A 26,002-nucleotide genomic window follows, 5' to 3' on the forward strand; every position below is an offset into this window, starting at 1 on the left:
GAGGTGTCTCGCGGTGGTTGAATTACTAGCAGGTCAAGTATGAAAAGAGGAGGTCGAGAGGTTGCTTAAAGGAGATGGTTTGACCGAAGTGGGAGTGGTAGAGTAGTATATGGATTCTGTGGTAGGATAGCCACGCACCTGTGGTAGGAGGCATGGTGGAAAGTGACTAGGTCTACAGATTTTATTTGGGATGGTGGCTACTATACTGAGGAACATTGAGTATGGTAGAAAGGAGTTTGCTTGAAATGAAGAGGGGTGTGAAGATTTGATTATCATTTTGGATACAACATGACTTCGAGTTTGGAATGTATTGTCGGACTTTCAGTTGATGTGTATGGGGAATGAACCGACTTTTACACCTGGCGGACGAGTATGGGCTTCAGAGGGTTTACTGAATTCGTGGTAGTTGTACCCAATGCAGCGTCGTTAGAAGATGTCAGTATGGAGTTTCTACAGGTGGGTTAACTCCTTTGAATAGGTTGGCGATTGCGTGATTTTGATGAGGTTTTTACGAGGAGTTCCACTTACTACTCGACAAAAGGTCAAATATGTGACCGTGGCTGATAATTTGGAATGTTCATGAGAAGTTTAACAAGATATTTTGAGGAATTTGGCGGGTTAAATGTGCGAGATCATGGTAATTGAGAAGGAGAAGTATTATAAGTAATTTGAGATAGATCTTAATTATATGAATAATTGGTTAATTATTGATTTGAGTGGAAAATTATCAAATTAATTAGGAAATTGTGGATAAATATTTATGTGAGATTTATGTATAATTAAAGGGGGTAACATCCACGTGGGATGTTAGAAATTTGGCAGCAAATGCCTTTGGAAAATATGACTCCTAAGTTCATTTAATGAGGTGGCATATTTAGTGGAGTTATGTGGCCAAGTCATCAATCAAAGTGAGGCCCACACCTATAGATACTACTATTCTATCCTAACTTCAAATACATGGCAGAAATTTCATATTAGTTACGAAAGTTCATTGTTGCAAATAATTTGTGGCCTTTAGGATTTATGGCTCGCTGGATTCTGTTTCTAGCCACCACCGCCGCCGGATTTGTTATTTGCGGCTGAGCATTTTCTTGTCCATGTCACTGTTGCTTTTCTTTGTTCGTAGATGCAGCCACAGCTGATAGCTTGTGAAATATAGGCACCTTGTCTCACTGGACGCCTTGTTTCTCATGTTGGAAGTGTTGTTGAGGCAGCACTATTTTGTTACTATTTCGTCTATGAAACTTTCCGATGATTCTAGTGATTTTGCAGTACTTGATTATAGTTTGGACTGGTTTCTTTCACTGTTAGATATCACCATTTTAGAATAAATGGTGCACTGACTTTCAATCCCAGTTGGGCCCTTTGGTCGATGGTATTCAGAAAGAAGTTGGAATACTTTTGGGTAACCTCATATTGATATGGTATTTATTTTGAGTGGAACATTTATTATAGAAAATGTTTTAAAAGTATGATTTTATATAGTTATTAATATTTTCGGATATGGTAAATTATACACATAATATAAGAAGTTTATGAGATTTTCTTTATTGTAAAAATAGAAGTTATTTTCTCACAAGAAAAGAAGGTTATCTTTTTACCATTTTAAGAATTAAGCGTACGAGAATTTTTACTCTTTATATGAGATTAGAAAAATTATAAGTTGAGAAAATATATGTATTTTACATGGATGTTTTGATAAAAATAATAGTGTAGGTATTTATTTTATATGGTACCACATGACCATGATAGTAAGTTATATAAAGTATGTTAAAAGTGTCATCGTCTTCTTCATCAAGTTTCTGCCATTGAAAGACCAGGTATGCTTCTCTGATTTCCCTTTCTTTCTTCATCTTCTTCTTTTTTCTTCTTTCTTCTTTCTCCTTGTTCTTCTCTTCTTCTTTCTATTTTTTTCCTCTGTTTTTTGTCAAGAAGAACAGAAACAGAGGTTTGTTTTTGTGCTCTATTTTTCAAGCAAAATACAGAGGCTCTTCCCTTCCTTTTTCTTCTTCTCTTAATTTTTTTTTGGCTCTGTTTTGGCAAAATAACAGAGGCTCTGTTTCGAGAGGCTCTGTTTCGAGCAAAAATAACAGAGGCAGAGGCAGAGCAGACTGCAGAGGCAGTAGCTCATTCTGTTTTGTTTGCCCTGTTTTTTCAATTATTGACTTATAGTCTTATAGAGTAGAATTAATTGCATATTGACTTGATAATTTTTTTTCTATAAAACAACGTTGAAATGGCATCATTCGATAGTAATAAACGAAATGATATAGCTTGAAATTATACTATACAAGGCTCATCAAGATCCGCAATTAAATGTGTGTTTTGTGAAAAAATATATCATGGTGGAATAACTCGTCACAAGCAATATTTGATAGGTGGATTTAAAAATATAATACGATGTCCTCTTTGTCCGCCCGAGGTTAGGGAGGAAGTAAAAGCATTTGTTGATAAGAAAAATGTGACAAGAACTCAAATGAATTATGAAACATCGATGAATCTAATTGATGAAGATGATGAAATGGGACCTCCGCCCCCCAAAACTCATAAGATATCTTCAAATAGTTCTAGTGGGTCATCCACGACGGCACGTATGGTGACAAATGGTCCTCTCAATCTTTGTTTCTCGGCAAAACAACAAGAAAAGGGAAAAGGTGATTCTGGTTCAGGTTTAGAAGCCAAGAAGATTTTGAGGAATCACGCCGTAAATGCCTTTGCAGCATGGATATATGATGCAGGGCTTCCTTTCAACTGTGTTAACTACAAAACTTTTGATAAATTCATTGGGGTCGTAGGACAATATGGCCCAGGAATGAAGCCTCCTAGTTATCATGAAATTAGAGTAACTCATCTTAAAAAAGAGGTGAAGAAGATAGACCAAATTATTGAGGAGCATAAAGTGGAATGGAACAAGTTTGGATGTTCCATTATGATGGATAAATGGACAGAACGGAATGAAAAAATGATCATAAATGTGTTGGTGAACTCTCCAAGAGGGAGTGTTTTTCTTAAATCTTACGATGCTAGCAACTCTTCTACGGATGGAAGCAAAATGTACAGCTTGTTTAGAAAGACTATTGATAAAATTGGAAAGAAAAATGTTGTACAAATTGTTACCGATAATGCTAGTGAGAATGTTAGTACGGGTATGATGATGGAAGCTATGTATCCACACATTTTATTGGACTCCATGTGTTGCCCATTATATCAACTTAATGTTTGGTGACATATTCAAGGAAAACTCATATGCTTCATGTAACTTTAATATAGTTATCTTTAAAGCTTTATCTTTATTTATACTTATTATGTCCTATCCTATTAAGTATTAAGTATTAACTATAAAATTGTTATTTTTACTTTTACAGTTTTCACTAAGGCCGTCAAGGTATATTCTTACATCAGTCAGAGGCCGTTGTTGTTGAATTTGATGAGGAAATTCACAAATGAAAGAAATTTGGTGAGACCGGCCAAGACTAGATTTGCAACGGCTTTGTTAACTTTGCATAGTTTTTACTTGCAAAAGAAAAACTTAAGAAAGCTAGTTCTTTCAAATGAATGGAAAGATAATAGATATGCAAAGGAAGCTGCGGGGAAAGAAACTGTCAAAGTTCTTATTTCTCCATCATTTTGGAATGACGCCGTTCGGGCTCTTAAAGTTGGTGGTCCTTTGATTAGGGTGCTTCGTATGGTAGATGGGGAGAGAAACGCACCAATGGGCTATCTTTATGAAGCTATGGATAGAGCCAAAAAGACTATTACAGCGTCATTTGAGGGAGATATTAGGAAATATGAGAAAGTTTTTGAGATTATTGATAGCAGGTGGTCGAATCAACTCCATCGTCCTTTGCATGCAGCAGGCCATCTTCTGAACCCGTGATTATTTTACAAGAACACTAAAGATGAAACTTTGGATTCAGAGATGTGGATTGGATGCCATGAGTGTCTTGAAAAGTTGATCCCCAATTCAGCGATGGTAGATCAAATAGGGGAGGAGTTTGGTAGGTTGCAAGCAAAGGGCCTATTTGGTTCACAGGCGGCCATTAGAGCCAGAAACATAAGGTCGCCAGGTAACTAACTTTAATATAGATATCCTTATAACTTTAATTTAATTTATTTGATTTATACTTATTAACTTTTAAAATATTTTTCTATAGTTGAATAGTGGATGCAATTTGGACATCAAACTCCAAACTTGCAAAAGTTTGCCATTAAAGTACTAAGCCTAACTTGTAGTGCATCTGGATGCGAGAGAAATTGGAGTGTATTTGAGCATGTAAGAAGCAGATTTATTATATTAATATATTCTATATTGTATTATTATTAGTATCTATTAATTAATCTAAACAATTTATTCGCAGATTCACTCCAAGAAAAGGAATAGGCTTGAGCTATCGCATCTCAATGATCTAGTGTATATTAAATACAATAGAATATTGAGGCGACGTTATGAAGCTCACGATACCATTGATCCAATTTTGCTGGATAACATTGACGAGGCAAATGAATGGTTAACTGGAGCCTCCCAAAATCATGAAGATGAACAAGTGTATGTAGGAGATGATCTTGATTGGGGTACTATTTCTATGGCGGCTGGAGTTGAGGAAAATATCTATGGTCTTAGAGGGAGTTCTTCAAGTTCAAATTACAAGGAAAAAGGAATAGCAAGTTCAAATCGGTCCCTAATTGATGAAGACTCCGAGGATGAAGAAGATGATAGCCAATATAATGCTAACATTCATGAAGTTCTAGAATTTGAAAATCTTGAAGAAGAATATATGTTGCTTGTTTTAGACTTTTAGACTTTAGTTTATGAATCTACTATGACTATCTAGTATTTGTTGAATTTTTAGTTTTATATATATATATATATATATATATATATATATATATATATATATATATATATATAAAGTTTTTGTATAAATTGTCTCTTCACATCAAAAAGGCGAGCGCTTCGCTGCGTGCCTCTCGCCTCAGTGAAGCGGGCCCTCGTCGCTATTTGTCGCCGCACGCTATCCAAAATACTGAGTTAGATACCTAAATTGCATCAAAATATCCCTATCTTCCATTTTATGTGACACTTTTTGTTTTTTAGTTTGTCCCACAAGGATTGACACACTTCTAAATTTAGAAATAATTTAAATTTAAATTTCCCAATTTATCCTTAGTTACGTGAATTAATATCAAACAAATGTTTCTGGCTAGTTTCGCACCACAAGTTTAAACAGTTTTTGGTTCCTCCTTAAATTATGTGTCCACTCAATCAACATTACATAAATTGGGACTGAGGTAGTATTTTGAAATCATGTCACATTGTAAGAAGGTAGATATACAAAAAAATCAAAACCTCTTCAACAGCCTTTTCTCGTAAGCGCTCTGAGAACCTCAACGCCTTGATCTCCGCCTGAGCCTCACATAATTCCCGGTCCTTATCTACAATGACACATTCACACACCGTATCAATAAAAAACTGTAAAAAGCAACAAAAAGATTAAAATTAAAAATTCAGAAAAGAAGGACACAGCTAGCCACTAAATCACATTGGATCCAGCTAACAATACAGACCTCTTACTTCATTCTCCAGTCGATTAAGCTCCAACTTCAACGGATCCGACCCGTGGAGAAGGTTTAAGAACTCGTCTGCGTCAAGGCTTGGCCTCATCGACGTTCTTCTTCGGTAAGTCTTCCCTTCCTTGAACGAAGCTGATACTGTCAACGGCGAAACTGTTTCACTCGTCGTCGGTCGCACATTACCGCTGTTATTGCCGGAACACACCTCCGGCGACCTTTCCTCGCCGGAAACCTCCGTCAGCTCCGATCTGTACATTTCTCTATTATTACAGTAAGCTCACTTCCGCTGAATAATTCATACATACAACAAAATGTATATAAACAGATGATTATGTCTATACTTATAGTATGTATTATTTAAGGGAAAGTGTCTCTGTGTGTGTGGAGTTCAAAAATGCTGCGTTGCTATCTCTTCAGTGTTAAGCTCAAAATAGAACTCTGTGTGTGTGTGTGTGAGAGAGAGAGAGAGAGAGAGAGAGAGAGAGAGAGAGAGTTGAAAATGGTGCGATTTTGGGGTTTGTTTATCTCTCTAGACAATTTGCTAGTGGGGATTGAGATTGAGAGAGAGACAATAGGAGAGCGACTTTGTGACTTGTTGGGTGTGTTGTAATGTTTTTCTTACTTCTGAAATTTCATACTACTAAGTACTAATTTAACTTTAAGTTGGCATTTTTATTAATTTAAGTTATATATATTATTGTTGTTGTTTGTTATTGTTGTTAGCATTTTTATTTATTTATATTAATTGAAGTTATGTTACAAAATATTAAATTAACATCTAAACGCTTAGTGCATGTTGATTTTCTTTTTTGATCGGCAATTGAACAATTTGATGAGTTAATAAGCATTGTCATTTTATATTATTTTTTCTTAGTTTATAATTCTGCAATTGTTAAACTAGAAGTCAGTTAAACAATCTTGTTATAAAATAAAAGCAACTTAATAAAACATGAACAAGACATGTTATAAAATAAAAGCAATTTAGTAAAACATGAACAAGAAATGGAGATAGAGAGAAGGAAGAGATTTTCTTTTTCAATTGTGTGTATTTTCTTATCTATTACAAGGCTTTTATATAGGCATGAAAAGTAGAAAAAAATATGTCATTAAATATGTCATTAAGCATAAAAATATGTCATTGAATATGTCATTAAGCATTTGAGAAGATCATGAAGGAAGAGTAGACATCCACCATAATTTGATTTTTCTTATAAGCTCATTTACTTTATTCAGAAAACATTCAGCTCTATTAGGATAAGATGCCCCTATGACTATCTTATAGAGCAAAGTCATGGAAAACCATCAAACCTGTAGAAACTTCCTTTCTTCAAGCCACTGTTTAACAGGCATTACTTTATCATTGGCATCTTTCCACTCATTAGCAACCACGGTTGCAACCCTGTTAGCGGTTACCTTGGCACGTGCTAGCTCCCGGTCAAGAGTTTTTCTTTCTTCCTGTAGAATAGATAAGTAGAAGCATTCTAATTTAGGGGTTGTCCACATAAAAACTACTTAGTATATATATTATTGAAGTCTTGCTAGGATGAATTACATTCATCTCTTGAACTTTTCGTTGGTAATCCCGGACAGCATTAGCAGCAGCACCGCCAGCAAGAACAGCCTCTTCAAGCTCACGTACAGTTTGGGTAAGCTTTTCAACCTCTGCAACCTTTAGTCTATGCATTCTGTCCAGTATTTTATTTTCTTCCTGATGTATGTTTGTAAGAAAAACATAGTTAAAGAAGGATGATTTAGAAATTAAAAGAATAACAACAAGGTGGTCTAACATTCATAACAGCAGAAGCACCATTTCTGTGATCAACGTACCTGGCATATTTCTATCTGTTTCATCAATTCCTGGTTCTTGTTCTGAAGGTCATCCACCATAGAAGCCTTTGCTAATGCTGACTGCACAGTTCTCTCAGCATCAAGTAGAGCTGCCTCTTTTGACTTAGTAAGACGGTCCAGTGCTTTATTATCATCTTGTAGCTTTGTAATCTAGGGAGAAGATAGGCCAGAGAATGAGTTCTATGAGGTGAGGACATACATAATCACAGCCAGATGCGAAATACTGCCACAGACCTCCTGACGAGCAAGCTTGAGTTCAGCCTCCAAGGGTGCAAGAATGGCTTCAATTGGAGGCATATCATCGTCTTTTTGAGCAGCATGAACCCTTCGAAGGGTGGCTTCTGCTGCAAACTGAGCTGCCATGGATGCCTTTTTCTCTTCATTAATTTTCTTAATTTCAAGATTCTGCCAAGCAAGAATTGTATCCACAGTTATGAAAGCACATCAAAAAAAAAAAAAAAAAAATACAGGGAAGAGTTCGAGATAGCACCTTGCTTTCCAGAAGAGATTCTGTCAGCTTGAGCTTCTCGTCAACCCTTGACAACTCGGCCGTAAGCTAATATCATATAAAACAATTAACTGTATCAGCCTCGTTCTTAGCACTAATGAATAGCTCTAAAATTAGCACAGTAGAATTCATCATATATACCGAACTCAAAGTGCCTAAAGGGACAAATATGCAACGGTACCACTAGAACTATGTTGCCAAAAAACAATGTGATTGCATTACTAAGCTAGACTTGCTCATCAATGAAGAGTACATTGCAGTATTCAAAAATTGATGTGGAATTTATACAAGCTATTCTTATTTTGGAACAAGATGCCCAAAAAGGGCAAAGAAAAAGAAGTATGATGATGTAGATAATACTAAGATCTAAGTAATACTGCAATTTCCTTAAATGGTTTTTTAATGAATCCTCAAATTTTGAATCCAAATAATATGAACAGCATCCTGTTGCTCCTAAACTAAGACAAAAACCAAAAGTAAATCCAGTTACATAACAGAAAATCTCAATCAAACAAGACTTTTTTCCAAAATGGTAAATTTTAGATGAGAAACCGACTGATAGATATTGAAGGCACCAGAAACAGAAATAAGAATTACAGTTAGAATTCTATGCTTTTACCATATATTTTTCTGAAGAATTTTATTTACATACACTGACAGTGTTATATAAAATTTTACATCAATAGTTTATTTTAACTGGTTATAGAAAGTTATTAGCCTATTTATCAAGTTACCATACACAGTTTTTTATGATGAGTTACATATTATTGTATCAGCTTAACCTGATGGCTGATGGTGTGAAAAATTTATACACTGTTATTGCACAAAACATAAACTCTTTTCTGAAACAAGACAGTCAATCAGTCATAGCAAAATTTTGTCCTCTGTCCTAGTTGTTTCAACTCCTACAATTCTTGTCAAACTTAGAGAATGCAGTTATTTTTCACTTCACAGTCAATGCTTCTCTTAGTCAACGCCACTCTTTATTAAACAATTTTCAGCTGTGATTGTACTTGACCTTTGAACTCAGTTTTTTAGGCCTCAAAAGTGAAAATGGTATCACTTTCTTACTTCCTCTTCGTTTGCGCATACTCAATAACTCACATACTACTGTTCGGTTAGTTGATTAAAAGTAACTGAGAAGCATCAAGTGTTGAAAAACACTCTTAGGTATTGAACCTGATCTTATAAATAAGCATTAATGTGTTTGGATATTAGTGTTGAAGTTGATAATAATAGTCTTATTAGCACATTAGGAGTTAGATCAGTGTTATAAATAGCGCTCGCCTCAGCGCTAATAGCGTGAGGCGAGGCAGTGTCGCCACTTTCCCTGTGTTGTGTTGCGTTTCAAAATTGAGCTCGCCTCTACTTGTGTAACGAGAGGCGACAGTGTCGCGAGATGCTACTGTAGCGTCGCTTATTTTAAAAAAAAAAAAAAAAAAATGGGCAAAGGCTTTAACAAAAGGGTCGCGATTAGGGCTTGAGTCTTGACAACAGAGCTTCTTCAATTTCGAACAAAACAACTAAACACCCAACCATAAACAACCCATAAATCAAATACCCATTAGGTTCACACACTAGGATTGGGTCACAACCCTAGCTAAAAATCTAGCTACTCATAATGGGTATAAAGGAATATAGAGAAGAAAAGATGATAAAACTCATATTGCAAGATTAAAAGATAAATATCCAATGCTAAATCACCAAAATAAGCTAAAGTTGCCTAAAGGGGTAAAGAAAAACAGCTACAGTACTTTCAATATTCCAAACTTGACCTAATTTCATGAAAGTAGTCTATTTATACAAAACTGGAATTTTCGGATAACATTGCCCTTTCAGAGGTTCTACAGCCGCTCAATTATATGTGCGATCTGCACTTCTCTTCAGATCTTTATAGGAATTGACTCTGCGGCCGCACAATTCTGGATTGCGGCCGTATCTCTCATGTTCTATGGTCCGCGCAATTCTAGGTGCAGCCGCACTGGGCTCTACTGCGGACCGCACATTTCCCGAGTGCGGTCACATAACTGTTTCTACGGCTGAACAATTATTATGTGGTTCATATTTCTTCTTGAGATTGAAATGAAACTCTCTGAACTTTGGCTCTTATGTAGCTTCTACGGCCGCACAATAATTGTGCGGTCTGCACTTTGCACTGGGGCTCTGTTGATTTTCCTTCACATTCTGCGGTTGCAGATTGAAATCTGCGGTCCGCACTTGAAATTCTGTGCCTGATTTTTGTCCTTGTTAAGATCACTCCTCCTTGAGTTGGATTTCATCGTAGTGGCTCATTTTCTAATACTCCTACAGGTAAGCATATTTCATCAGTTTTCGAGAATACAATTAGATACTTTTGGACTAAAACGAAAGTTAAAAGTCGCTAATAAGTAGTCAAAATTCCCACTTATCAACTCCCCCAAACTTAAGCTTTTGCTTGTCCTCAAGTAAATAAGGTAATTCCCACCTCCACAGGATAAGAGCTATTCCAACTAATCTAAGGTGAATCGAACACACATCAATTGGAACCAACAAGTACCCACAGCACTTATGAATTATCAACAAGGCAATAATTTTATGTTTTAAGCACAAATAGTTCTAATGCTATACTAGAGTATCAAGAATTGACTTTACTCATCAAGGAAGTTCGCTCTTTGATGTAGGTCATTGTGGATCCCAAACTCCTCCTCCTCTACTCTCCGTTAGCATATCTCACTTAAGAATGTAGCACTCACTTCAAGGATTTGTGAAAAGTTCGCTCATCTCTCTCAAAAGAATGTCACAAGTACGACTTTAAGTACCATATGCTTGCAACAAAACATCTTACCTATCACACAGCTGGATTGTTCAAGAGGATAGAGTCGAGGTCCCACAACAACCATATTCGAGATTGAAAATCACTAATGGTTCAACTAAATCACTCGATGATTGCTTAAGTCAACACAAGAGTCAAAAGGTCACTAACTAGAGCTATTTCTTTCCAAGAACTTGTTTTTAATCATAAGCATGTAGTTAAGTATGTTGGTACCAAGTGAAGCATGCTTGACTCTTCTAGTTCGACTAAATTAGGTCCTTTTATTCATTATTACTACTGTTCTTACCTAAACATAAAAAACGGACTCAATCCCTTAAGAAGGTTATCACACCATCCATCGCTGGGAAGAGTCACCTGGTTCACACAAAACCCACCTTTGGAAAGAACCGTGACATTAAGAAAATCAAAGGCTTATATTGATCACTTAAAAATGAAAAGAAACTACTAAATTAAAAAGAAGCTATTAAAGTAAATAAGAAGCTATTAGACTAAACATTGACTACTGAGAAAACAAAATAAAGAAGCTATGAAGTAAACTGCTGAAAGCATAAATGAATATACAAACTGAGAAAGAAAAAGAGAATATATACATCAATTGAGAGAGAAGAATATGTACATAATGAAAGTAAAAATAAAAAGAGAATGTTATCAGTTATTACAAGCCAATGTCAAATTTCAAGTCAAAATAGACTCCACCCCCCTGAATAAAAATAAGCATTGTCCTCAATGCTTAACAAAATAAAAACAAGGAAGGGAAAGAGTAGAGAGGACTCCCTATGTGTTCTCAATGTCCATAGCAGCATCATCTCCCTCAGGCTCCTCTAAATGGATCTCATCATCCCCTACTCGGGGAGTAGCTGGGTTGATGAACATCTGTAGCACCGCCTCAGCAGTGTGGGCAGCGAGGTCTGGCTCCTCAGACTGGCCACCTGATGCCACTGGTGCTACTGGTGCTTCTGGTACTGATGGATCTGTCTCCATCAGTAAGTCAAATGGAAGATCTCCAGCGGCTGCTATCTTGGTCACCTCTCGTCTCAATTTGTCAGCTAATTTCCTTGAAGCCTGAGATTTCCTCATCTTCTTCACCTGCTTCACAAGCTCCTCAATTGCTCCCCCATGTGCCACCAAGGTGTCCATGATGGTCTTCTGATTCTCCTATATTTTCTTCAAAGTTTCCTCCATTGACGGAGAAATCTAGGGTGCTGGGGTGCTGGGGTAGAAGTCTGAGCTATAACAACACTAGATAGGTCAGACAACTTTGCAGTAGCTATCTGCATCCAGTTTTTGAGACTCTCCAGTGTCTGGGAGACTCGCAGTGACGAGATTGGATAAGTAGAGGAGGAAGGCACTGATACTGATGGCCCTGAAGATGGAGGTGGAGGTATAGCAGTTGTATCGGTAGAAGGCCCGGCTACTGTGGAAGGCATAGCTACCGTAGAAGGCATGGCAGCTCAATCTGCAACTACCACCGACGGCTCATCAGACTAGCCTACGGTAGTAGTCAACTTACCCTTGTTCTTCGGGTTCCTTGGGTCCTTCAGAGAGTACCAGGAGAAGAGCTTCTTATCCCTAACCTTCGTATCAAAGCTCTTGGGCTCCACCCCCGCATCTGTGAGATACTCCGTGATAGTGTTGGGATATGGATATGAGCTTTTACCCTACCTGACAACCAAAGACATGTTGGCCGACATGATGGCACCCACATTGATTGGGTACCCGACCATGATGGAAGCAACTAGGATTGCCCGAGGTATTGGGAGATTGTTTTCATTCCAGCTTGGGTCTATGCGACTGCACACAAATGTTTGCCACCATTTGCTTCAAAGTTGAGGGTGTTCCGCTGAATGGGAACCCCTGCTGTGATCCATGGTGGTGGTGGTCCTGGAGCTGCTAGTATCTCAGCTAGTCAAGGGCGAGCTGCATCACCCATTGCGAACTTCTCTAAATACTGCACCGGCTCCAAATCCTCGAGCCCCAAATAAGTGTTCAGGGTGATCTGATCAAATCGTACTTTCAAGTTCCTCACCTTAGTCCCCTTCTTACGTGCGCCACATTGGCGTAGAACTCCCGGACTAAGTGATCCTTGGAATCCACCACCCTTTTAGTGAACCATGTCCACCCTTTTCTCTCCCGAAACTGTTTTGCCACATTTGTATTGTACCTATACAAGTCTTTCAAAAGCAAATGACGCAGTATGAGCGATCTCTGAGGCAACCACTCTCGAAACCTGGTGAAAGCGGTCAGGCTCACGAATCTATCTTTCCAAATTTCCTTTTTTTTTGACCTATCGAGGTTGAAAACTCTGGTATCACCCCCTCGACCGTCATCCGGAATATCATCATCATCATCAACTGTGACTGGTGCGGAGGAGGCATGAGTAGATGAGGGTTCTGAACCCTGACTGTTATCATCCGAACCCTCAGAAGTGCTTGCTGAGGTGGAAGGCTCATTTCGGAGCTGGTATCTCCCTGGAAATTGCTGTGGCTGAGATTGGGCATCAGACCGTTCTTCCATTGAGTGGCCCTCTGATGCTTCCCTAGACGGGATGTATGAACTTGACTCATAGGGCTCTGTAGCCCTACCTCACCCTGCAGTTGCCTTTTTAGATATCTCTTTTTGACGAAGAGTGGTAGGGTACCCCTGCCTCGGCCTCGGGAGGGTTCACCCCTCCCCTTGGATATATCACCTCGTCCCCATGATCTAACCATTGTTAGTAATGTAGTCATGCAAGGAAGAATCAAAGATGATGAAATGAGAGCGAGATGCTTGAATCAATTGAGTGCACTGTGCTTGCCCTAGTGTCAAATGTTCAGAGTTCGTAAAGTTTGAACAGTGGTGAGAAGGGACTATTTATAGTTGGCCGTTTAGGGCAAGGACTCAAGAGCTGAGTGGGGCCGCACAATTTTGTGTGCGGTCCGCACTCATTTACCTGTTACAAATTACCTTTTTGATGATTTGCGGTCCGCACATTTTTGAGTGCGGCCACATATTTTTGTGCGGTCGCACTTTGGCCATTTCTCTGACATGCACAACTTCAGAGAGTTTGCAATTTCTGTTCTCCAGTTGTGCGGCAGCAACAAGAATTTTGCGGCCGCAGATCCCTTTCTGCTGTGGCCTTTAAAATTATGCGGTTCGCACTTTTTTTCACACTTTGCCACTTTTCCTGAGCACAGTTCCTGCAAAGCACACTCATTCCTGCAACACACTTCAAAAATAGTTAGCACAAAACAAGATCTATCTAAAGAAGAAGAAAAAGGAAAATAAAATGAAACATGGGTTGCCTCCCAAGAAGCGCCTGATTTAACATCGCGGCCCGACGCAGATTACCATCAATCACTTGAAATGAATCACTACCACTACGTGGCCATCACCAACTTTTATCAGATAGTGCTTCACCCGGTGACCATTGACTCTAAACACTTCATCATTTTTATTCTTCAAGTCCAATGCACCAAAGGGTGTCACACTCACAACTTCAAACAGGCCACTCCATTTAGACTTCAACTTTCCCGGAAACATCCGTAACCGAGAATTGAACAATAACACAAGATCACCTTCTTTAAACTCCTTGTTCTGAATGTACTTGTAATGGAGGTACTTCATCTTCTCCTTGTATAAGGATGAACTTGTATATGCATGGTACCGAAATTTATCTAGCTCATTCAATTGTGCCACCCTTAAGTTCGAGGCGATATCCCACTCAAGATTTAGCTTCTTCAAAGCCCACATGGCCTTGTGCTCAAGTTCCACCGGAAGGTGACAAGCTTTTCCAAACACTAACCGGTATGGAGACATCCCAATCGGTGTTTTGTAAGCCATCCTATAAGCTCATAAAGCATCATCAAGTTTCTTTGACCAATCCGTCCGGTTGGCATTCACTATTTTTGACAAAATACTCTTGATCTCTCGGTTGGAGACTTCCACTTGTCCGCTTTCTTAAGGGTGATAGAGGGTCGTGACTTTGTGAGTGACCCAATACTTTCTAAGCAAGGTATCAAAAGCTTTGTTGCAAAAATGCGACCCCCCATCACTTATAATAGCCCACGGAGTACCAAACCTTGTGAAGATGTTCTTTTTCAAAAATGCCACCACATTTCTAGCTTCGTTGTTGGGTAAAGCAACGACCTCAACCTATTTTGACACATAATCCACCAAAATGTAGGTGTTCCCACAAGAGCTTACAAACGGTCCCATGAAATCAATACCCCACACATCAAAAATATCAATTTCCAAGATGGTGGTGAGGGGAATCTCATTTTTCTTTGAAATCCCACCGGCCCTTTGACATTCATCACAACGCTTGACTAGATCACTTGCGTCCTTGTAGAGAGTAGGCCAATATAATCCACAACTCAACACTTTGGCTGCCATTCTTACTCCCCCATGGTGACCACTGTAGGGTGAAGAATGACAAGCCCCAAGAATTTCAACTTGTTTTGTCTCCGGCACACATCTTCTAATCACACCATCAGTACAAATCCAGAAAAGGTACGATTCATCCCAATAATAGTCTAGGCAATCCCGTTTGAGCTTCTTCCTTTGGTTTGAAGAGAACTCATCTGGTACAATACCACTCACAAGATAATTTGCTAAATCAGCGAACCATGGCATCTCGGTTATTGAAATGGCTAGAAGTTGCTCATCGGGGAAGGAGTCATTGATTTCAAGGCCGTCATGTTGGCCTCCCTCCTCCTCCAAGCGAGACAAGTGGTCCGCCACTTGGTTTTCACTACCTTTGCGGTCTTGGATGTCTATATCGAACTCTTGCAATAAAAGCACCCATCTCATTAACTGAGCCTTTGAATCTTTCTTGCTCATAAGGTACCGAAGTACCACATGATCCGTGTGGACAATTACCTTTGTACCCATCAAGTACGGGCGAATCTTCTTCATAGCAAAAACAATAGCAAAGAGCTCTTTTTCGGTCACAGTGTAATTGACTTGGGCATCATTCATGGTCTTACTAGCATAGTAGACCTGATGAAAGATCTTGTTGACACGTTGCCCCCAAAACTACTCCGACCGCCACATTACTAGCGTCACACATGAGCTCAAAAGGAAAGCTCCAATTCGGGGCGGTGATAATAGGAGTAGTTGTCAATTTGAACTTGAGCAATTCAAATGCATTCATGCAATCCTCTTTGAAATGGAATTTGGCATCTTTCTCCAAAAGCTTATACAAGGGGTTCACCACTTTGGAAAATTCCTTGATGAAACGCCAGTAGAACCACGCATGACCCAAGAAACTCCTCACTCCCTTTAGGATGTTGGAGGCGGAAGTTTAGAAATCACCTCTATTTTTGCCTTGTCGACCTCAATGCCATTCTTTGAAATTTTGTGGCCAAAGACAATGCCTTCCTCAACCATGAAATGACATTTCTCCCAATTCAACACCAAGTTCGTCTCTTCACATCTTGGCAAGACCTTATCCAAATTTTTCAAGCAATCATCAAAAGAATTCCCGACCACTAAAAAGTCATCCATGAAGACTTCAAGGAAATCCTCCACCATATCCGTGAAGATAGCCATCATACATATTTGAAAAGTTATCGGTGCATTGCATAACCCAAATGGCATTTCACGAGAATGTGAAAGTACCATAAGGACATGTGAAAGTAGTCTTCTCTTGATCCTCCAGAGCAATAAGAATTTGATTGTAGCCGGAATACCCATCAAGGAAACAATAGAAAGCACGACCGACCAACCTATCAAGCATTTGATCTAGGAAGGGAAGTGGGAAATGATCCTTCCTTGTGACTTTGTTGAGCTTGCTATAGTCCGTACACACTCTCCACCTGGTCACCATTCTTGTAGGAATCAACTCGTTCTTATTATTGGTAAACACCGTCATGCCCCCTTTCTTTAGGACACATTGCACCGGAGAGGTCCACAAACTATCGGAAATGGGGTAAACAACCCCTGCATCTTGCCACTTGATGATCTCCATTTTGAACACCTCTTGCATTGCTTCATATAGCCTCCTTTGATGTTCAATGGAGGGTTTGGAATCTTCCTCCAAATTAATTTTGTGCATGCAAAATGCGGGGATTATTCCCCGAATATTTTTCATTATCCATCCAATAGCTTTCTTCCTCTTTTGTAGCGCTGCCAATGTGGAGTCTACCTACATGTTAGTCAAACAAGAGGAAAGAATAACCAGTAAAGTAGAACAAGGGCCAAGAAATTCATACCTGAGATGTGGAGGCAATGGCTTCAACTCCAAGATAGGAGGCTCTTCAATTGAAGGCTTTGTAGGAGGAGTTTTCCCATTTTCGAGATCCAAGGAAAGTTTCCGAAGTGCATAATTATATGACCCCATCCCTTGCAAAGAATTTACACATTCCATGAAGCCATCCATTTCCTCATCATCAAAATTTAGCAAAACAGACTCCAACATGTCATCCACATTAATCGTGGCACTTGTATCATCAATAATAACATCGGTCACCAAGTCCACGAACGAACATACTTCATTGCTATTCGGTTGCCTCATAGATTTTCACACGTGGAATACCATCTTTTCATCACCCACTCGGAAAGTGAGTTCATCGGCTTCCACATCGACAAGAGCCTTTCCCGTAGCAAGGAAATGTTTACCAAGAATAATCAGTACCTCATAGTCCACTTCACAATCAAGAATAACAAAATCCGCCGGGAGAATGAATTTATCAACACGAACCAACACATCATCAATTATCCCCAACAGTATCTTCATGGTGCGATCCACCATTTATAATCTCATAGATATGGGTCTTGGTTGCCCAATTCTCAAAGTCTTGAAAACCGAATAGAGCATCAAATTGATACTTTCCCCAAGATCACAAAGAGCTTTAGAAAAGTCGGTACTTCCAATGGTACAAGGGATCGTGAAAGCGTCGAGATCTTCCAATTTAGGAGCCATTGAATGCATAATTGCACTCACTTGATGAGTCATCTTTATAGTTTCACAATTTATCGATCGCTTCTTTGTCACCAAGTCCTTCATGAACTTTGCATAACCGGGCATTTTCTCCAAAGCCTCAACCAATGGTACATTAATAGATAGACTCTTCATCATGTCAATAAATATTTTTAATTGATTCTCGCCATTTTGCTTAGCAAGCCTTTGAGGGTATGGAGGAGGAGGCCTTGGCATCGGTGCCTTAGCCTTTGGCACTACCGGTTCAGGTATGTCAACAATGTGCTCCCTAGACGGGTTCACTTCCTCTTGATTCTCCTCCACATTTTCATCAATATCAATTCTTACTTCATCATTTGCTTGCACCACATTGTTCGGGATCTCATCTTCTTATACCACTTGCTCATCATCCACAATTTTCCTTTGACTTTAGGTGGGTGCATCCCCACCTTTTCCACTTCTTATAGTAACAGCCATGGCATGTCCCGTGTTGTTCCCACCCTTTGGGTTCACCACCGTGTCACTTGGTAGTGCCCCCTTAGGATGAGTGTTTAAAGCTTGCGAGATTTGCCCCAATTGAACTTCCAAATTGCGAATTGAAGTGTTGTGAGAGGCTAGTTGGGCATCGGAGTTGGCATTCTTCTCCATCATTTGTTTGAACATGTTCTCAATCCATCTCATCTCATTGTTGGAAGACCTTGGACCATGGGAAGGATAAGGAGGCGGGTTGCTCGGTTGTTGATACATCGGGGGCCTTTGAAAGCCCGACCCCCGATTTTCTTGGTTATTGTTCCATCCCCCTTGGTTGTTGCCTCCCTAATATCCTTGACTATTGCCACTCCAATTGCCTTGGTTATTTTGACCATTCCAATTTCCTTGATTGTTTTGATTGTTCCAATTCCCTTGGTTGTTACCACCATTCCAATTACCTTGATTGCTAGAACTCCAATTCCCTTGATTACCATGAGGTCGCCATTGTTGTTGATTCGGGCCTTGAGAGTTGTTTCTTTGCCCTTGGAAGTTGTTCACATATTGTACTTCCTCCTCTTGTTCATTGTAAGATTCATCTTGATCAAACCCACTATCTTCTTGCACATAATGTTCCGCACAGTTTTGCACTTGAGGACCCTTTTGCCTTCTCTTGTTCACCATCATATTAACTCCCTCCATTGCATTGACTTGCTTAGGACCTTGCACTTGTTGAAGTAGAGCCTTGGCTAATTGATTCATTGTGGTGGTCAACTCGGCAATTACTTGCCATGATCATGCAATTCTTTATGTAGGTGAATCGCGTTTGGATCACCTTGAGGAACATTTGCTCTACCTTTCCATGCCGATGAAGTATCCGCCTTTTCATCTAAGATCTCACAAGCTTACGCATATGGCGTTGTCATGAAATTTCCACCGGCAAGTTGGTTGACCACGCATTGATTGGTAGTATTAATTCCCCCTGTAGAAGGTTTGTTGCATCATAGCCTCCGTCATGTCATTATTTGGGCACTCTTTCACCATAGTTCGGTACCTCTCCCATATTTCATGCAACGACTCTTTGGGTTCTTGTTTGAATACTATAATCTCGTCTCTAAGAGTAGCCATATGCCCTGGAGAAAAGAACTTTCTCCGCCAATTCATCCCATGTATGGATGGAATGATTTGGCAACCTTTCTAACCAATCCAAGGTTGTTTCCCGTAGAGAGAAAGGAAATAGCCTCAACCTTAAAGCATCCTCAGAGACGTTTGTTTGTTTACTCCCCCAGCAAGTGTCCACAAATCCTTTCAAGTGTTTGTACCCATTTTGATTCGGAGTCCCCGTGAAGAATCCCCATTGCTCGAGCAATGTGAGCATAACATTTGTGATTTGAAAGTTTCCCGCCCTAATGTGGGGCGGGACTATGGCACTTGCATACCCTTCATTCGGCAACACCCGGTGTGGAGCCGCTCTTAGTGGAGGTGGGGGTGGAACGGGAACGTTGTCTTGAGGCGGTCGGCCTCATCTATTTGCTTGAGGTTCAAGAGGAACCTCTTCAACTTGGTCATCTTCCACGTCCATATACCCCAAAGGCATGTTTCCGAGAGGATCATTGCTGTTGAGAGCCATTGTTTCACCTACAATTGTTTCACCAAAAAGATTAGTAATAGGGAAGAAAAATAAGACAATTCATACACAAAATGAAATTTATAGCTAAATCCATTTTTATGCTCCCCGGCAACGGCGCCAAAAATTGATCTCTTCCAAGTTACACCTCTATTCGGGATTATGAAATGATCGATTGCAATAATAATACCCAACAAGGAGTCAGGATCGAATCCACAGGGAGCTGAGATGGGATTAGTGGTATATATTGGATAAAGCACGTGAAGTATCTTGGTTGCACTTCCACAAATATAGTTTTGTTTTTACTTCTAAAATTACGTTAAGGATTACAATTATAAATATATAAAACTAGAGAATATTGTTTTTGGATGGTTTTCAAATATATAAAAAGTCCTAGGGGTATGACCTTCACCTAGGTGTTTGTCTAATGGGTTGTAAACTTTAAAGCTTGTTTTATTGGTCGGGGTATATTATAGCAATCAACACTCAAATATCCACTCAATACCTCTCGGTAAGAGAATGATTTTGCCCAATTTGGGTTTCTCAAGTCCAAATGGGTATTGAACAAAACAGTTGATAAAATGCGCAAGTCGGGTTTTACTACCCTAGGTTCAACCCTTTAATTTGGACTATCAATCTCTTGATTTTATCCCAAATTCTTGTTAGCCAAATTTTCCTAGACTAAGTCTCTCTTTTTCAAGTAGAGACCAAGTCAAATAGGCATAAACTAATATTTACAACCATTAATTCTATAATTAAAGGCAAGAACAATGCTAAATAATAAACACCCAACCATAAACAAGCCATAAATCAAACACCCATTAGGTTCATACACTAGGGTTGGGTCACAACCCTAGCTAAAAATCTAGCTACTCATAATGGGTATAGAGGAAAATAGAGAAGAAAAGATGATAAAACTCATATTACAAGATTAAAAGATAAAATCCAATGTTAAATCACCAAAATAAGCTAAAGTTTTCTAAAAGGGTAAAGAAAAATGGCTACAGTACTTTCAATATTCCAAACTTGACATAATTTTATGAAAGTAGTCTATTTATACAAAGCTAGAATTTTCGGACAAAACTTTCCTTTCGGAGGTTCTGCGGCCGCATAATTATATGTGCGGTCTGTACTTCTCTTCAGATCTTGATAGGAGTTGACGCTGCGGCCGCACAATTCTAGATTGTGGCCGCATCTCTCATGTTCTACTGTCCGTACAATTCTAGGTACGACCGCACTAGGCTCTTCTGCGGACCGCACATTTTCTGAGTGCAGTCGCATAGCTGTTTTTGTGGCTGCACAATTATTGTGCGGTCCGTATTTCTTCTTGAGCTTGAAATGAAACTCTCTGAACTTTGGCTCTTACGTAGATTCTGCGGCCGCACAATAATTGTGCGGTCCGCACTTTGCACTTGGGCTCTGTTGATTTTCCTTCACATTCTGTGGCCGCAGATAGAAATCTGCGGTCCACACTTAAGCTTCTATGCCTAATTTTTGTCCTTGTTCAGATCACTCCTCCTTGAGTTGGATTTCATCGTAGTGGCTCATTTTCCAATACTTCTGCAGGTAAGGATATTTCATCAGTTTTCGGGAATACAACTAGACACTTTTGGACTAAAACGAAAGCTAAAAGGCGCTAATAAATAGTCAAAATTCTCACTTATCATAAGCCAAAGTCTGTGACGGATGCTTTATCGAGCCCTGGAAAAGATGAGTGGATGAAAGCAATGAAAGAATAATTAGAGTCCATGAAAACCAAAAACGTCTAGGATCTAGTTGACCTTCCGCCTGGGCATAGAGCCATTGGGAACAAATGGATTCTCAAAGTTAAACGCAAAGCGGATGGGTCAATAGAAAGATACAATGCATGATTGGTAGCAAAAGGCTTTACTCAAGAAGCTTGAATAGATTATGAGGAAACACTTTCACCTGTTGTGAAGTTTACCTCAATTTGCTTACCTTTGGCAATTGTGGCACGTTTGGATTTGAAATTATACCAAATGAACGTGAAGACAAATTTTCTCAATGGAGAACTAAACGAAGAAATCTACATGGAACAACCTATAGGCTTTATCGTTAAAGGCCAAGAAAAGAAGGTCTATAAATTGAAAAGATCTATTTATGGCCTGGAGAAATCTTCAAGGCAATGATATTTGAGATCTCACCAGGAGGTGATCTCGTATAATTTTATCATGATTAATGAAGACCATCACATTTATGTGAAGAAGTAAAATGGGATGTTTGTAGTTCTTTCTCTTTATGTGGATGATACTTTATTAGCCGAAAATAATTTGGAGTATTTGAAAAATATCAAGTCATGACTTTCAAAGTCATTTGACATGAAAGATATGGGTGAGGCAGACTATATCCTTGGAGTTAAGATCCAAAGGAACCTTTCCATTATTGAGTCTATCTCAAGAACTTATATAAAGAAAAGTTTGGAGCGTTTTCGCAGTTGCAAATCCATGGATACTCCTATAGCGAGAGGTGAAACTTTAAGCCTTGAAATGTGTCCCAAGACTGAAAATGAAAAGGAAGACATGTCTCGAGTTCCATATTCAAGTGTTGTTGGAAGCTTGATGTATGCTATGATGTGTACTCGTTCGAACATTTGTTATGATGTAGGTCAGGTTAGCAGGTATCAATCCAATCCTGGAAGAGATCATTTGTTCAGATCACTCCTCATTTGTTTCAAGAACAGGAGATTATTTACTATGTTATAGTGGAAATGATTTATACTTGAGAGGATATATAGATGTTGATTGGGCTGGTGCCCGGAATGATAGAAAATCAACATCCTCTTATGCTTTATTACTTAATGGTGGTGCTATTTCATGAAAAAGTAAGAAATAAACTTGTACAACCCTTTTGACGATGGAAGCTCAGTTCGTGGCTTGTGGGGCTACAGTACAAGAAGTTGTTTGGTTGAAGAGATTCTTTGAGCATTTGGATATTAAAAAGAACTCTCAGGGTCCCCGATTCTATATTGTGATAATCAAGAAGCTATTGCATACACAAAAGACCCTAAGTATCATAGCAAGACCAAACACATTGACATCAAGTATAACTTTGTGAGAGACATGGTAGCAAATGGAGAGATAAATTTATAGCACATTCCTACGCGAAGCATGATAGCTAATCCTTTTACAAAGGCGATATCTAGATACTTGTTTGAGAAACATGTTATGGCTCTAGGTTTGCGAAGGATATGGACATATTTATGTATTATAAAATGACTTTATTATTATAATATGCTCATCAATATTTGACCCTTGAAGTTATACTTATATCTCGTATGCATGTGATGATGTTTTGTTGATAAAATGTGCCGAACAAGTCATGAGATTGGCTCTCTCACACGAGCAATTGCCTCTTATATTAAGAATCGTGAAGAGATGAGACCTTATAGAACCTTGGATAATGCAAGGTTTATATTTACTTGTAAAGGTCGGTCTGGACAATTAGTTAGACTTACGAATTTTACCATTCAATTATGACTTATTTTGTAAGCCAAATGCGAGTTTTTCCAAAGAGTTGGATTTGATGATTATTGAAGTGAGAAACTCGGGTTAGACATTTGGAGGTGTCTAAATCAAGATATGTACTGTGTTGAATGATTAAAAGAATAAGACACACGCGCCAATAAAATGTGAGAATACTGTAATATGTGTTTCATACCACGTGTGTTATCGACTAGTGGGATAATGGAAGAATGAATCCCTGCTTCTTCATTGTGTGAGATCCCAAAGAAGTTATATTAACTTTTATTGGAATACCCTTTGACCTTTTACTGTATCTTGAAGTGCTAATCAGTGTTGCTACTTTAGCATATCACTAATAGCCATGAATGATTTGGAAATACAGTGTACATCTAGGAAAGAAGTTAATTTGGAATGGAAAGAATCGAATAGAGAGGGAAGACAACTAAAATAATTTAGTAATTTAACTTTTATTCATAGGTCAAACATTACACTTACTATCAATGTAATTATGAATATAAACTTAAACATGAACTCGAGTTCACCTCTGTCGAGGATGAGAGATTGAATAACTAACTGCTAGAGTAGCGGGTGATGTCTGGGGTATAGTGAGTAATAAGATTCTCATGTTAGTAGTGAATCCTTTTCGAATATGATCGTATTTCTACATATAACTTTAGAATAACCTTAATAGGTTTGAAATATATTATAGCTCTTAATGCTCACAGGTTGCACGGACTACTTGTCTGTATGAATTACATTGTGTTATTTCTATGGTACTGGTCTAGATCTAGTTCACCATGTACAAAGTGGGGGTGTTAGATATTGAGTTTGGGTCATGGGTTACCCATGTGAAATGACCCGACCCGACCCAATAAGAAGAGATGAGGTTAAAATGTTACCAAAGAAAGGTATCAGTTACCACACCCACAATAACTTCTGCCACTATTGTGAACGTGTGGGAGTGGGATTGAAATTTTAACTTCTCCTTATCAGATATAAAAGAGAGTTTCCGCTTTTTTGAAAAACATAGAGAGAATAATTTTCTCTTCTTCTCCCAAAACAACATACGTACAAAGAGGGAAGGTTTTAGTTTGTGAAATAAACTTTATTTTCTAGTGATTCAAAGTAGATTTAGGGCAATTATTTTGGGGGCAATTATTTTGGTAGCAATTACAACAATTTCTGCTACGCATAACAAGGTAAACACAATTTGTTGTTCTTGTTCCGTAATTTAGTTTAACACTAGTGAATTTACTAGCGCTTCACGCGATTAATAAAAGACTTAAATAATTTTTTTAATATCTGAATATTAAAATTATATTAGTCATCGAATCTAAATGTATTAGAGTTCAAGTTCTAATCAATTTTATTATTATCGATCTTATATTTTTTCTAGCATTTTCCTATTGGAGTTTTATTGTTAGTTGATCCTTTTTCTTAATAACCTAAACGTATATACGTGAAGCTATACCTATTTCTCATCTTTTACCTTTCCTTTTTTTTCTTCTTGTTTTCTTTATTGCTTTCCTAACCATTTATTTTTCAGAAAAAATATCAAATATGAAAAATACTAACTCAAATATAAATTACAGAAAATAGTCCGAAAGAGTTGACCTAATGATATTGTCAAGTCTCAACATATTTAATCTCGCATGAAAATATTAAAACAAATCCTGGATAGTTGAATCGCTCATCGCTTTATGAAAATTAAAGCCTTACCTGTATTGGCTTTGATGAATTACCTCATGTCAAGCTATGCGAATTGGTTTAAAATGAAAGTGGAAGAAGTGATAAAATTGTGAGTAATTAAAAAGAAGACGACATTGGTGAATATACTAATAAACTCTGACTGAAGAAGTTTTTGAGGGAAATGCTAGTGGTGAAAAAAAGATAGAGAAATTGATGAGGAAATATTTTATACCATACATTTTCGTTCCCCCCCCCCTCCCCGTTTTCTTTCCTTATTTTTCTTTTTCTTCTTTTCTTTTCCTTTCTCTCCTTTATCTTTTTTTTCTTGGTGCTAATTGGCGTTCCGCTCCTCTTTCCATTTGATCGACCAAAGTATTTTATTCTTCCAGATTTTCTGTAAATTCGCAGGCTTATTTTCTTTGTCTTGCTATACAATGCTCTTACATTTTAAAATGGTCACCATAGTATATAAATTCAATGAAGAAACTGTAATATGTTTTATTTTTCAACAGCACTAACAACATGTGCCATCAAAGAGACCAAGAATTTAATATGTATATATAAAAGAAAAACGAAGCACCTGTAGTAAATGAATAAAATCTTCAAACTCAATATTTTCAATCCCTGCCAAAGCTCTTAGGATTTGACCATGTGGCTTCTTGTTCTCCTCGGTAGATGTACTTCTCAAGAAATATGTTGTAGTTCCTCTCCTTACCGCCATAAACTGATGGTGTTCTAAGGTACTATAGAAAGCATCAAACATCAAATACTGTCACATTTACAGAAACACATGTATGAAAAGTTCAAATATCAAACAAAACAGAATAATATCTGGGTACGGTCAAAATCGATTAAGTCGGTCGTACGGACTGATCGAGGTAATAATACTTCGATCAAAGGGTATCTGCATGACGATGGGTCGAGGTCCGAAGTAAGGGCGTCGAGCTTCGAGCTCTAAGACCGATCAACGACAAGCTCGGTATCATTATCGAGCTCATATCCAAATCGAACTACGAGGCAAAGCGGAGATTATCGAAGATGCATAGACCGACCAATACTCACCCCGAATATCGAGACTCCAACACAGAGCCGAGCTCGA

General features: G+C 38.4%; 3 protein-coding genes across 3 annotated transcripts; 1 reads left to right on the forward strand and 2 right to left on the reverse strand.

Annotated features, from left to right (window-relative positions):
- Positions 1-2,494: 2,494 nt before the first annotated feature.
- LOC117276254 (uncharacterized) lies at positions 2,495-3,877 on the forward strand. Its single transcript, XM_070189567.1, has 2 exons — positions 2,495-3,146; positions 3,366-3,877. The coding sequence occupies exons 1-2, from the start codon at positions 2,495-2,497 to the stop codon at positions 3,875-3,877; spliced, it is 1,164 nt and encodes a 387-aa protein (XP_070045668.1).
- A 1,328-nt stretch (positions 3,878-5,205) lies between these two features.
- Positions 5,206-6,729, reverse strand: LOC138900854 (microtubule-associated protein 70-3-like). The gene is made up of 2 exons (XM_070188489.1): positions 5,566-6,729; positions 5,206-5,433 (listed from the first exon to the last, which is right to left on the reverse strand). Exons 1-2 carry the CDS (start codon positions 5,825-5,827, stop codon positions 5,309-5,311), a joined length of 387 nt encoding a protein of 128 aa, XP_070044590.1. The 5' UTR covers positions 5,828-6,729; the 3' UTR covers positions 5,206-5,308.
- Positions 6,730-6,873: 144 nt separating this feature from the next.
- Positions 6,874-7,999, reverse strand: LOC138901778 (microtubule-associated protein 70-1). Its single transcript, XM_070189568.1, has 5 exons — positions 7,910-7,999; positions 7,654-7,824; positions 7,399-7,569; positions 7,124-7,279; positions 6,874-7,026 (listed from the first exon to the last, which is right to left on the reverse strand). The coding sequence occupies exons 2-5, from the start codon at positions 7,780-7,782 to the stop codon at positions 6,874-6,876; spliced, it is 609 nt and encodes a 202-aa protein (XP_070045669.1). The 5' UTR covers positions 7,783-7,824; positions 7,910-7,999.
- Positions 8,000-26,002: the final 18,003 nt, after the last annotated feature.

This window comes from Nicotiana tomentosiformis, chromosome 11 (genome assembly GCF_000390325.3).
Source record: "Nicotiana tomentosiformis chromosome 11, ASM39032v3, whole genome shotgun sequence".
Classification (NCBI taxonomy): Eukaryota; Viridiplantae; Streptophyta; class Magnoliopsida; order Solanales; family Solanaceae; genus Nicotiana; species Nicotiana tomentosiformis.

What these genes read in the sequence shown, in the direction of transcription:
- LOC117276254 (XM_070189567.1), top strand. Translation starts at nt 2,495, where the DNA reads ATGAATCTAATTGATGAAGATGATGAAATGGGACCTCCGCCCCCCAAA. An exon ending in TAGTGAGAATGTTAGTACGG is followed by an intron (nt 3,147 to 3,365) that starts GTATGATGATGG and finishes TTACTTTTACAG; the next exon opens with TTTTCACTAAGGCCGTCAAG.
- LOC138900854 (XM_070188489.1), bottom strand. Translation starts at nt 5,827, where the DNA reads ATGTACAGATCGGAGCTGACGGAGGTTTCCGGCGAGGAAAGGTCGCCG. An exon ending in ACTGGAGAATGAAGTAAGAG is followed by an intron (nt 5,434 to 5,565) that starts GTCTGTATTGTT and finishes GTGTCATTGTAG; the next exon opens with ATAAGGACCGGGAATTATGT.
- LOC138901778 (XM_070189568.1), bottom strand. Translation starts at nt 7,782, where the DNA reads ATGGCAGCTCAGTTTGCAGCAGAAGCCACCCTTCGAAGGGTTCATGCT. An exon ending in TCAAGCTTGCTCGTCAGGAG is followed by an intron (nt 7,570 to 7,653) that starts GTCTGTGGCAGT and finishes TCTTCTCCCTAG; the next exon opens with ATTACAAAGCTACAAGATGA. An exon ending in GAAAAGTTCAAGAGATGAAT is followed by an intron (nt 7,027 to 7,123) that starts GTAATTCATCCT and finishes TCTATTCTACAG; the next exon opens with GAAGAAAGAAAAACTCTTGA.